The 12,814-nt window shown below is 36.3% G+C and overlaps 1 protein-coding gene across 1 annotated transcript in view; it reads left to right on the forward strand.

The window, feature by feature from the left end:
- The window catches only part of Hydr2 (abhydrolase domain-containing protein 2), a 63,250-nt gene that overhangs the window by 45,522 nt on the left and 4,914 nt on the right, over positions 1 to 12,814 (forward strand). The window contains exons 2-6 of the mRNA XM_067134445.1: positions 2,613 to 2,788; positions 3,445 to 3,612; positions 10,302 to 10,488; positions 11,657 to 11,851; positions 12,271 to 12,425. Coding sequence (XP_066990546.1) covers positions 2,613 to 2,788; positions 3,445 to 3,612; positions 10,302 to 10,488; positions 11,657 to 11,851; positions 12,271 to 12,425 — 881 coding nt within the window. The remainder of the gene's footprint in view (positions 1 to 2,612; positions 2,789 to 3,444; positions 3,613 to 10,301; positions 10,489 to 11,656; positions 11,852 to 12,270; positions 12,426 to 12,814) is intronic.

Here is a 12,814-nt window from a genome sequence, read left to right on the forward strand (position 1 = left end):
CTGTGACGCCAGACAACTTAATCAGTCAATCAGTCTCGAGTGATGAATTCCGCGTTCACCTCTTACTGAGTGACGCAATCGTTTACCGCTGTTAGGAGAATCTCTCCATATTTGTATACTGCTTTTATGAACACTCGTGGACATGATAATAATAATAATAATAATAATAATAATAATAATAATAATAATAATAATAATAATAATGAGAGAGAGCCAATACCCACCTTCAGCCAGTAACACCGGTTACGCCTGGAAAAAAAAAATAATAATAAAGTGGAATCATAGAAAACGGCAGGATCTGAGAATAGGTTAGTTACGGGAGAAGCTTTCGTTAACTGGGAGATTTTGAGGCGCAGCAGAAGTGAAAAGTATCAAGGAACGGACAAGTGGGAGTCATTGCAGAACTTAAATCGCCCTGATAGATACTACTTCAAGTAGGCTTCTTATCTCGTCCCACCTCACCGAATTCTCCCTGTGTGACCTTCAGATTCTTATTATTATTATTATTATTATTATTATTATTATTATTATTATTATTATTATTCAGAAGATGAACCTTATTCATATGGAACAAGCCCACCCCAGGGGCCACTGACTTGAAATTCAAGAAGCTTCCAAAAATATGGTGTTCATTTGAAAGAAGTAACAGAATACTATTATTATTATTATTATTATTATTATTATTATTATTATTAATATTATTATTATTATTATTAGAACCTTATTCATACGGAAATACAGAAAGAAAAGATATGTCTCAAACACACCTGGGAAGAGAGATTCGAAGGATCTACGACGTATATAATCCATATTAATTATCATTTTAATATTCAGCAAACCCAGCTGTGGTAATACCAACGCCTCCAAGTTCAGCGAGGTGTTGACGTTGGAGTTGCCTTCTGTGTAGGTGTATGAAGTGGGTGTGGGTGTATCGAAGGTTTCTGCATAACGGTTCGTCCTTGATCAGGTACTGAAGGACATACGTGCCCATCTTTCCATGTGTGTGTGAAGTGTAGGGCAGTGCAATGAAATTTAAAACGTGTCACCTCCCTTTGTTACTTGTTCCGTTGTGTCACCTCCCCTTGTTACTTGTTCCGTTATGTGTCATCTTCCTTTTTACTTGTTATGTTATGTGTCACCTCCCTTTGTCACTTGTTGCGTTTTGTGTCACTTTCCATTGCTACTTGTTGCCGTTTTTGTGTCACCTCCTTTGTTACTTTATTTTGTGTCACCTTCCCTTGTGACTTATGTTTTGTGTCACCTCCCTTTGCTACTTGTTGCATTTTGTGTCACCTCCCTTTGTTACTTGTTCCGTCACGTGTCACCTCCCTTGTTACTTGTTGCGTTTTGTGTCACCTCCCTTTGTTACTTGTTGCGTTTTGTGTCACCTCCCTTTGCTACTTGTTGCATTTTGTGTCACCTTCCTTTGTTACTTGTTGCGTTTTGTGTCACCTTCCTTTGCTACTTGTTGCGTTTTGTGTCACCTCCCTTTGTTACATGTTCCGTTTTCTGTCACACAATTTGAACGTTACTTTTTATAGATTTCATAATATTATAATTCCCGTAAGGGTGTTAGTGCCGTCAGTGCACCTCACGCGATGCACTGTAGGCATTACCCAAGGTTCTTTGCAGCGACGTCCCCTCGGCCCCTAGCTGCTGCTACAGCAGCCCCTGCCATTCCTTCTACTGTACCTTCGTTCACATTCTCTTTCTTCCATAATATGGGACAGATACCTTCTGGGAATATGATTTGATATCATTACCACAATTTGAAACTTCATTATAGTAGTTAAAAAACATTTTTAGTTTTCTGTAAAAGAAAACTATTGTGTTGGCTTTGTCTGTCCGTCCCCACTTTATTCTGTCCGCCCTGTTTTCTGTCCGCCCTTTTTCTGTCTGTCCTCAGGTCCTAAAAACTACTGAGGCTAGAGGGCTGCAAATTGGTCTGTTGATCATCCACCCTCCAATCATCAAACATACCAAATTGCAGCCCTCTAGCCTCAGTAGTTTTTATTTGATTCAAGGTTAAAGTTAGCCATAATCGTGTGTCTGGCAACGCTGTACGATAGGCCAACACTGGACTATGGTTAATGTTTCATGGACCGCGGCTCATACAGCATTATACTGGGACCACCGAAAGATAGATCTGTTTTCCGTGGCCTTGATTATACGCCGTAGCGGCTGTACAGTACAGAAAACTTGATTGCTCTGAAGAAACTTCGGCACATTTTGTACTTGTTTTCTTAAGTTAAGGATTGATAACCATTCATATTTTTTCTTAAGTAAAAATGTAGATATAAATCTCGAAGGATTTTTTACGGCCTATATGTTATTATTTTGATAAATATTATTATACTCATTATTATCTTTGTTACTATTTGTATTCAATGAAACAAATGCAATTAAAATTTCCTGTCCTATAGGAACTTTTTCACAAAGTTTTGTTTAGTACATGCATTGGTTTTCACAAGGTATTTTTTAATATGAAATGATAAAACCATCTCTCTCTCTCTCAACTGTTTTCATTTCTACTTCTTACATAAATTAGAAACTGCAAAAAGTACCGTTAAAGGAGCTGGACAGCCAAGTTAAAGTTACCCTTTGCATTTCAGGTACGTCCCCGTCAGGCTGTGGGGAAGCAGTGGTCACCTTCAGACGATCGTTCACGCAACTGTGGGACGAACTTACTGCCCAAATGTCCAGCCTCGACGAATAGCTGTTCGACAGGAAGATGGAGCCACTGTCACGTGGGATGTCTACGAACCAACCGGACCTTCTCAGTTTGAGGGTAAATTGATTGGTTGGTTATGGCTACTCAAACTGGCGTCACATCATCTAGGCTATTGAATTGTTGGGAAAATTGGAAGTAGGATACGTTATGTCGGATTAGATAAATTACTCTATACACCATGGTCATACAGGAAGTAGTCAAATACAATGCTGTATACACCAGGCACAGATTTTTTACTCAGTGGCCGTATTAAACTAATTTTTTATATAAGATACAAGATAACAGCTCTATGACATACTATAATCCATAGGGGATGAAAATGTTAGCTGAGGAACTATGAAATATTATGTCCCTTCTGATTATCTAGTACTGTATAATTTAAGTCGAAGTAAGAGGTCTTAATGTGTTTACGTTTAGACCTCTTTTGTCATTGTGTTCCTCCTCTCAATCCTTCAATTTGTTCCCATCTCTAATGTTCAGATCAAGTGGGATTTAACAACTTTTGGCTTGTCCTATAGGATTCCAGTAGTAGTTGATGTTTTCATAAATTTCTTAGCTATTCATTTATTGTTTGACAAACAATCATGCATATGAAACTAAATTTTTTATTAATTATATGAACAGCTTTCATTTAATCTGTTTTCTTGTACAGATATTTTGATTTGCTAGTCAAAACTCATTTTACCCTTTCTGATGTAAATTTTACTTTTCAGAGGATTATACAATCGCCGTGTGCCCAGGAATAGCCAACAGTAGTGAGAGCACTTACGTGAGATCTCTCGTGGCTCTCGCTTGCTCACAAGGCTATAGATGCATAGTCCTGAATCATTTAGGTGTTCTCCCTCACCTGAAAATAACAAGCCCAAGAGTATTCAGATATGGTTGGTATCTTAGTATATGCCTCTAGTAACTAGAACACTTTTTTAGGCAAGGTAGTTAGTTGAGAGTTAGTGCTGTTATTTCGTGTTGAAACTGTAATAGAAGTTTCTAATTCTGATTATTATGTGTCAATATTTTACAGTATAGTGAATGGAAAGTACATTGATGTTTGATAGTATAGTGCTGTACTTTATTTGCCACTAATTCATCCCTGTTTCGACGAAATGGCGTATCCCATTTTTTAAAGCATTTGAGTTTTCCAGCCAGATTTCTCATTTTTCAATACTCTGTAACATATCAAAACTTCAGCTCTGTGTAGTTACATTTTCGAACCAAATTCCTCTGAAGTTGAGCTGTGTAGAAGTTCTGGATAATATCAAAATCTTTGAAGCCCATTTTCTCAGAATGGAGGAGAAAAATTTATACCAGTTTGCCAAACTAGGGACAAATTGTTTCGCTGAACTCTTTTGAATGTGAAAACTGTTAAGAATGCTCACAATTGTTTATAGATAGACTAAACTTGAAAATGCTGTAAAATAAAATTCAAGAGTGGTAGAAGGAGATGGTAGTTCAGTAGAATGGACATGTAGTAATAGCATAGAGTTTTTAACAGTGCATGAACTATTAAATGTGGTTGGAAGAAAAAACATTTCTCTTGTTGATTGTGACATGTAAATAAATAGATTGTCAAATGATGTGTTAATTTTTGGTAGTGAGCATAGCCTGGGACCCAAGTTTGTGGCTAACACACTTACCCTGTGTGTCCACCAGTACATTTGTGAAATTATATTCGATATTTGGCAATATGTTATTTGGTACTTCTGACTACAATTTCATTTTTCATAGTACTTATAACTTTGTATGTACTGCTACCATAAAACCTGATACAGTATTATTTGAAGCTTGCCATGTCTACACAGATGATGCTGCTAATGGTACATGCTTTAGATCATTTGTTCCACTATTGTCAGGATATTGTTCGCCTGTCGGGTTTTTAGTGATATGCAGAATCTATTTTAAGTTTCAGACTAAATTCTCAAAGTACTGTAATATTCTCCTTTCCCAACTTTGGTAATTGTGGTATAGATTGTCTTCAGTAGTTTTCTTGCTTTGGTCACTTTCAATAGCCTTTAACTGCTGTTGTTCAGCTGAATATCGGCTGCTTTTTTCATGATTTACCTGTTTTCCCAGTAACTGATCTCCTCTTTCTGTATTTCCTGTTACGTTCTGTTACTTCTTTCGAATGGACACCATAATATTCTTTGGAAGCTTGAATTTCAAGTCAATGGCCCCTGTGGGCTTGTTCCATATACATATGGTTCATCTTCTGAATAACAATAATAATAATAATAATATATACATTAAGAGTGCTGATTATCAAATTTGAATTCTTGAATAGACAGTACTTGTTCAAGCAAACTATGATGAGCATTGTCATCAAATCACGACAACATGTTGACTTGAGTGGCAACAAGAATAAGACACAGCAGTTGTATAAAAAGATTAGACAGTTCTAACTTCAATTTCCACTTTACATAAATAAGATTACATAAGTAATAATTTATGCATGGTTCCAATTAGTGGATTTCACCAAGAGAAATGCTTTTTAAATAATGATGTAGTTAGAGTAAAATTGCACTTATTCAGTTTGCGTTTGATTAAAAATGGTGTGCTTTTTGGTTTTGTAGTGAAGCAAGTTTAAATCTCGATTTGAACTCGACAGATCATAGTATGCAGTACATAAACTGTATCTTACCTTCATGGGAAACTTACAAGGTTTGATTCCTTTGTTGTCATCACACAGGTTAAAGTAAATCTAGAACTTTTGTATATCAGTTTTCTATCAGTTAACTAGGTATCGTCTGTGAATAGTAACATCAATCATTTTGAAACTGTCAAGAAAGTTAACTACTGTCACTGTTCTCCTTATTTTGTATTATGCTATCACTAGGTTTCAATAATTGCTGCTTTTCAGATTCTGACAGAATGTCCCCCTCTCTTGCTCCTTCACAATCTTCCAAAAATAATGATCAAGCCTCTTGTAGTAATAGCAGACACTAATCTTCAACTCCTGTCCTGTTTCAAAAAGATTCCAGTCACGATTTGGAGTTCCTACTCTCCTCCTGACCATACCTCAGCAATATTCCCCTGTTTTAGATGCAGATGGGGTCAGCCACCACCTGTATACATGACTGCATTATTGATGTGAACGTTGGGTTCTCCTGGTGTGGAAGTGGACATTGCCCTTTCTCCTGATGAAACCATTCTAGTCGTCAAGAAGAGTTTTGTGCAAAAAATTCCCTGTATTGGAGGGAATATCTGGTTTTCCATGAACCTCAGGATCTTTCCCTCAGAGAATCACCCTTTCTTACTTGGATGTTATTTTCTTTTTACTGTATTGCTGAAGTTTCTAACATTACAGTTACTTTTTCATGATGTCTAATGGGTACTCTACCTTATTCATTAGCTGTTCTACTGGTGTTACACCATTCTGGTGATGGTTGTGGGCACTATGCTTGTATTTCACCATATTGCGGACTGCCCTGCTGGTATTCCACTTATACTGCTCTGGGTGGTCCACCAATACATTGGCTGTTACATTAATATTCCACCATTATGCTGGTTGTTCGTAGTTTTGTTTCATTATATGCCTTCTTGATGTTTCACCATTTTATCATTATATTGGTGTTCTGCCATTTTTCATGACTGTTGTTAACAGACTTCTGTAGATGCCTCCATCCCACTTGTCAAGAAATTGAGAGTTATCCTTTATTGGTTGTGTTTTCTTTCTGCAACTTGGTTTTTCCTTGGCTTAACTTTAGTGCTGTTCTCAGTATTGTGATCCTTTGTCAGGCCTGGGTTTTAATATTTTAAGAGTGAGACAACTTCCTCCTCATTGGATTCAGGTTTTCACACACGTTTAAAAACCTCTCACGACAACCAGTCAGACAACGAGGCATTTCACCGGGCGTTTGCCTCCCAACAATCCTCCAGTTACAGCTCAGGCCTTCCCAGAATTATAAGTCCTTGTTTCGCAACCAGTGAAAGTAGTCCCAGAGTCGTTTCCGTCACTTTTCATCAAAGTTGCAGAAAAGGATACCAACACACAAGTTTATGCGGACAAGAGCAACAAAATTTAGTTGATCTAAACTGAGTGTGCCTACATCTTCAATCGAGTTGAAAGTTTGAGTGGTTCATTTACGGTATCTTGTCTAATGATACTGTTTATGTCTTAGAACTGCTCTTGTATAATTTGTGTACTTACATATGTTGATTAATATTCATCCAAGCCAGTGGTTAAACCTAGTTAACCAGAAAATTTTGGTAAATACTAGATGTGCTCTCCCTTGAAAATAAAGCAGTATGCTGTTTTACACCTGAGAATTGGTTGCAGAAGTTTTGATAAATGATTCTGAATGGCGTGTCAACCCCAACAATTTTTTCAGTGAAGTCTTAGTCCCTTCAACGTGCACTCTTGGCTATCAGGTATCCCTGTCTTTAAGATTAAAAGAATACACTTTCACCTTGGGAGTTGGTATCAGGGGAGAAATTACAGTCACTCTCACATCCGTACATACAGTGGACCCCCTTATTTGCAGGGGTTAGGTACCACAACCAGCCGCGCATACCGAAAATCCGTGATGTATTGGAACCCCCTAAAAATGCATATAACTGTGTATTTTAATAGCTGGAACACCAAAGGCCCCTTTAAAAATGCTTATAACTGCCTATTTTTCTGGTATTTTTGTGACTAAATACATTTTTTGTGATAAAAAATGTTTAGTCACAAAAATAAAATGAAAATATAGTAATCAGTGAATATATTTCAATGAAAAATTCCGTGAATAACTGAATCCAAGATTGCTGAATCACGAATAAGCGGGGGTCCACTGTATATTGTTTGTAGAGAAGGTGGGATTTATAACTCTGTCAAGGAAGTTGGTGTTCTTAGATAATTCATTTCTTTACCCATGTAATTTTTACCAATTCTTACTGCTAGTCTTACGATTTTATGGACTGAAGGTATGGAACTACAGTACTTGTTATATATGAATTGAGCTATTTTTTATTTGATCAAAAAACTGCTTTTGATGTAGTACAAATTATTAGTAGTTCATAACATATCTATAGAAATGATAGCCCAAGTCATTGTGTCAGTTTGTGGAAATCCGTCTATGTAAAAGTACTTATATATTTTTAAATTTTATGTTTTTGTATAGATAAACCATTGCCTTACACTGAGGTTTCTTCTTCTCCCTCTCTTTGTCGCTTCTTATTATGTATAGATGAATCAGTTTGACAGAATGTTTCATACTGAATGGCAGTGTGAGGTTTGAGGTCTTATTTAACTTGATGGGAACCTGTCACCTCCATGATAGGTTTTTTCCACAAATTGTGTATCTGGTCACCTATTTTGAACTGAGGCATAAAGCTGAGTAAGGCAAAGGTTTCAATTTACCAAACATAAAATTTCCTTTAGAAGCTGTTCAAAAGTTATTTTCAATTGTGTGAAAGCAGAAATAATTCTTAAGTTGTCTGGAAAAGTTATTTACAAACAAGACAATTTTTTTAATGTAATTGTTGCTTAATCACAAACCCGTTACTTCTAATCAGCTCATTTCTTACATCAGAAATCATCCAGGTGCTTCAATCCCTCTTTAGCCAGATGTGACATTATTCACAGCTTCTGTTAATTTTCTTATTTCTAGAATTCCTTATGTTCTTTCATTTCATTTTAATTCCTTTCCATTCACAGGGTAAGGTGAACAGCAGTTTTCCTTTTGTAGCTAAGATAGGTTTGATTTAAGTACAAATTACAATGATGACTACCAAATTAACTCCCTTTTCTACAATGTACCGTACTGCAGTTTGACAGAATTTTGTAGATATTGCCTTTGCATTTTGTTCGGCAAAAAAAGCTAGTGCTAATTGTCTCTAGGCTAAGTGTTAGGTTACCATTTGCATTATTTCTTGTGGTTTGGTTAGTGTTAATCTTTTCTGTATAAGCGTAACTATTAGCAAGTAAAACACTAATAATTTTGTTTAAATTTTGTTTTCGTTATTTTCTGAGTTTCATCATTCAAAACAAACTGTTCAGGGCAGAGTCCCATGAGTTGAGTATATTGATTTGTGGCCTGGTTAAACTACATTAATAATAATAATAATAATAATAATAATAATAATAATAATAATAATAATAATAATAATAATAATAATAATAATACCAGAACTTCCAAGTCAAGTCTCATTCACGTAGATAACTAAGGCTACTACCAAGTGAGGCTAGAGATCTGTCTTCCCCTGTATCAGACAAAGTGGAACTCTCATTTATATACAACTGTCACTCTCATTTGAATAAGCTCTGTTCTGTGCTTCAGTAGTCTCTTGGGAGAACCTTAGGGCATTCTTTGCTCATACTGAATCAGAAGATGGATTTTTGAGAGTTTACAAGCACAAAAATCTTACGGTTACTTTTATATTCAGGTCCTGAAGGGGGTATAGAGCCTTCAGTGCACCTCATGTGATGCATTGTAGGTATTACTTAAGGTTCTTTGCAACATCCCTTTGGCTCCTAGCTGCTGCAACCCCTTTCATTCCTTTTACTGTACCTCTGTTCATATCTCTTTCTCCCAACTTACTTTCCACCCTCTCCTAACAATTGTTTCATAGTGCAACTGCAAGGTTTTCTTCTTGTTACACCTTTAAAACCTTTTAACTGTCAATTTCTGTGTCAGTGCAGAATGTACTCATAGGTCCCAGTGCTTGGGCCAAAATTCTATATTACAGTCCCTTTATGTTCAGGATTTGTGTCCTTGGTAACATACTGTATGTGTTAAAAAATGCAGATTCTGATACCTAGAGAAATCCCTTGGGGCTTTCTGGTGATTGCTGAAGTTCTCAGATATTCAGTATGTAGCTTTTAGGAACTTGATCCTTCCCACATAAGCTGCAATTCTGGCTGCTTATGAGTAATGGATTTGTGGTGAAACAAATGTCCTTATGTAAACATAAATAAATTTTATATTCAAACCCATTACTTTATTGTAAGTTCCTGCCTTCCAACCCCACTTTTCCTTTTAAAGAGGGACTAAAGCATCTTGGACAGTTTTGAACGAACAAAAGGAACCAGTTGTAAATAGTGAGTTTGTATGAAAAATTTAATTATGTTCTTCATGGAACATAAAGGTGCTGATAGCTGTTATATCTTGTTTGATAGGAGAATAGTCTTTGGGGGGAGAATTGTATTAGTTCTTTGGTTAGGACTGCCTAAAAAATTTTGTCTTGGACCTAGAGTTGTAATTTTTGATATCCTGTGAATGAATGTTGTAGTTTGCCTAAGAGAATGGAATGAGCTGCTAAAGTCTGGATGAAGTTATGAAAATTCAAGGTGTATGAATTAAGAAATGTGGCAGTACGTAATTTGAGTGGAATACATGTTACTAACTCATGAGGAACTGTGCGTAGATTTTGTAATGTTTTCCAGTTTAAAAAAAATCACTTTGAAGTTAGTTTAAAAATCCTGATTTGTAACAGTCGTGAAATGTGGAAGTGCAATAAAGGGAAGGAAATAAAAATTGAATTTATTCCAATTCATTGTACAGAGGATTTCATGAATTAAGTAGTATCAGGATTGTTAATTGGATGTTTTGATGAAGTGAGGTATTCAAACTTCAGTTATTTTGCTTTTCAGGGCAAACTGACGAAATGCACTTGATGTTAACCAAGTATTTAGAATCCAACCCAGAGACAAAGTTCCTGCTGGTAGGATTTAGTATGGGAGGTAATATCATCACCAAATACCTTGGGGAGACCACAAGATGTCGACCAAAGAACATAGTAGGAGCCATAGCTATATGCCAAGGATATGATGCTTTAAGGTAAGTGAAAAGTGCTTTCGAGATCCTGGTGGCTGTGTTCTTATTTTCATTCTGTCCGCTTTGAATAAGAAGTTTTGTAAGTGTTTATTATCACTGTTATCAAAGTTTTTACATCAACTTTTCCACTGTAGAGTTAGACTAATAAATAAGTTCCCTTCTTTCTTCTGTCCTACGCTCTGAATGCCTGAACTCCCATTATGTCTAGGTCTTCATAGGTCCCCTTCCTTCGTGATTTCCAAAGTTTTCACAGGCTTTTGTCTTGCTGCTTTCATATCTACCACTTTTCTGACATGTTCCTCATCTCTTCTCATTGCATGTCCAGACTATCTTTGAGATTTGTCTTCTTTCCAGCCTCTTGATACAACATCTTTCCACTAATTCCTCATTTGAGATATAATCTTCCCACCATATTCCAGTCATGAATCTTGACTTTGTATGGTCACACTTTTTCAGAATATTGTTTTCTTCGTCAGCGCCCGTGTTTCTGAACAGAGAGTAGTATAAATCTTATGTATCCTTCATAGGCCTTGGCTGTTACAACTAGTGGGGAATTGTTTACTAGAAATCTTGCTATCCATTCATTTTGTCCTTGTTCCTTTTCTTACTGCTCTCTCAGTTCCTGCTTTACAGTGCAGTGTGTTCCCAAGATGAAAGAATGATCTGTTCAGAACTCCGTTCTCAGCTTTCCTCTCCTCTCCATTTACTCTCATTACTTAGGCAGTAGAGAAACTCAGTGCATGGCCCCCCAGGCAAATCATTTTTATTTTATAGTACAGTACATGCATTAGTAATGAATTTTATCACATCATTGTGATTCATATACGAGCATTAAGCTACAAACGTCCTTTAATATCCAATTCGCTCTACCTCAGAAATAATATGTTTTCATATACGTTACCCGAAGGGGAATTTTTTTAGTTGATAATAAGTTCGTCGTCTCGTGGGCTCGAACCACGGAAGACAAGAACTCAGGACTACAGTGACGTGCATTAGGCAAGTGATGTTATTTTCAGAAATTAATCCCCAAATGAATACCTGAATATCATTGTTTTCCCACATTGTTGCTGATTGTCATTATATCTAAAAAAAACTTTTGCTATTATTTATATACCAAGCTTTCATATTCATTAAGTCCATGTTCATGATGGCTGCTGCATTTACCTTCCAGGGGCTTGCAGTCATTACTTGGCTGGCACAATCTTGCGCGCATCTATCTTTTCTCAATGACAGAAAACATGAGATCTGTGATCATCAAGCACAAAGGAATATTATTGACTGAAGAAGTCAAACGCAAGCACAATATTGACGAACGCAGGGTACTCACAGCAGCCACTCTACCAGAACTAGATGAAGTATATACCAGGTGAGTTCTAAAGAAGAAACTGCGATATCTTTTGACATATGAATACAAGAAACTGAGTGAGTTTCAGCCATATATGGAATATTATTATTATTATTATTATTATTCAGTAGATGAACCCTATTCATATGGAAGAAGCTCACAGAGGCCATGACTTGAAATTCAAGCTTCCAAAGAATATGGTGTTCATTTGAAAGAAGTAACAGAACGTAATGGGAAATACAGAATATTGAAACTAACATTATGGTTTGTTTTTGTGGAAAATTTTGTTGCTCAAATTTATCTCGTAATCCTGTAATTTTGCTTTGACTTCTTATTACTAAAATGACTGAATGAAAAGTTGAGTTCTGTAGTTCCCCCCCTGAAGAATATCTTAAGTATTTTAATGGATTGCTCTTTAAACTGTTTGTCATTATTTTCAGGAGAATATTCGGTTTTCGTAGTGTGGAAGAGCTGTACAGGACCGACAGTTCGGCTAATTACATGCACAACATTCATGTTCCAATGGTCTTCATTAATGCTAAAGATGACCCTCTTGTACATCCAGACTTGCTTTCTATTCCAGAGTCTTTCGTCAGTAAGTATCTTCAAAGTAACTAAGATTCAAAACTAAGTTATTTCCATTCAAAACAGTTGAGTAACTGAGATTCAAAACTAAGTTATTTCCATTCAAAACAGTTGAGTAACTAAGATTCAAAACTAAGTTATTTCCATTCAAAACAGTTGACTTTCTAGAAGCTTATCACTTCAGTACAAGGGGATGATTGGTTAGGCAGAAGTTAAAAAGGGCTGGTAGTTCCACAAAAGTGAGTTGAGACCCTCAGAACTCTAGTAAGGCAGTAGAATGTGTTTACAAAGCTAAAAGTTGGGTTTGGAAAACTAAGTAATCATTCAGAGTACAAACCTTTGCCGTAACGGAGCCAAATACTTATGAAGATGGAGAGGGTGTCTTGTTTTAAGAAGGGT

The sequence above is a fragment of the Macrobrachium rosenbergii genome, chromosome 36 (genome assembly GCF_040412425.1).
Source record: "Macrobrachium rosenbergii isolate ZJJX-2024 chromosome 36, ASM4041242v1, whole genome shotgun sequence".
In the NCBI taxonomy this organism is placed as follows: domain Eukaryota; kingdom Metazoa; phylum Arthropoda; class Malacostraca; order Decapoda; family Palaemonidae; genus Macrobrachium; species Macrobrachium rosenbergii.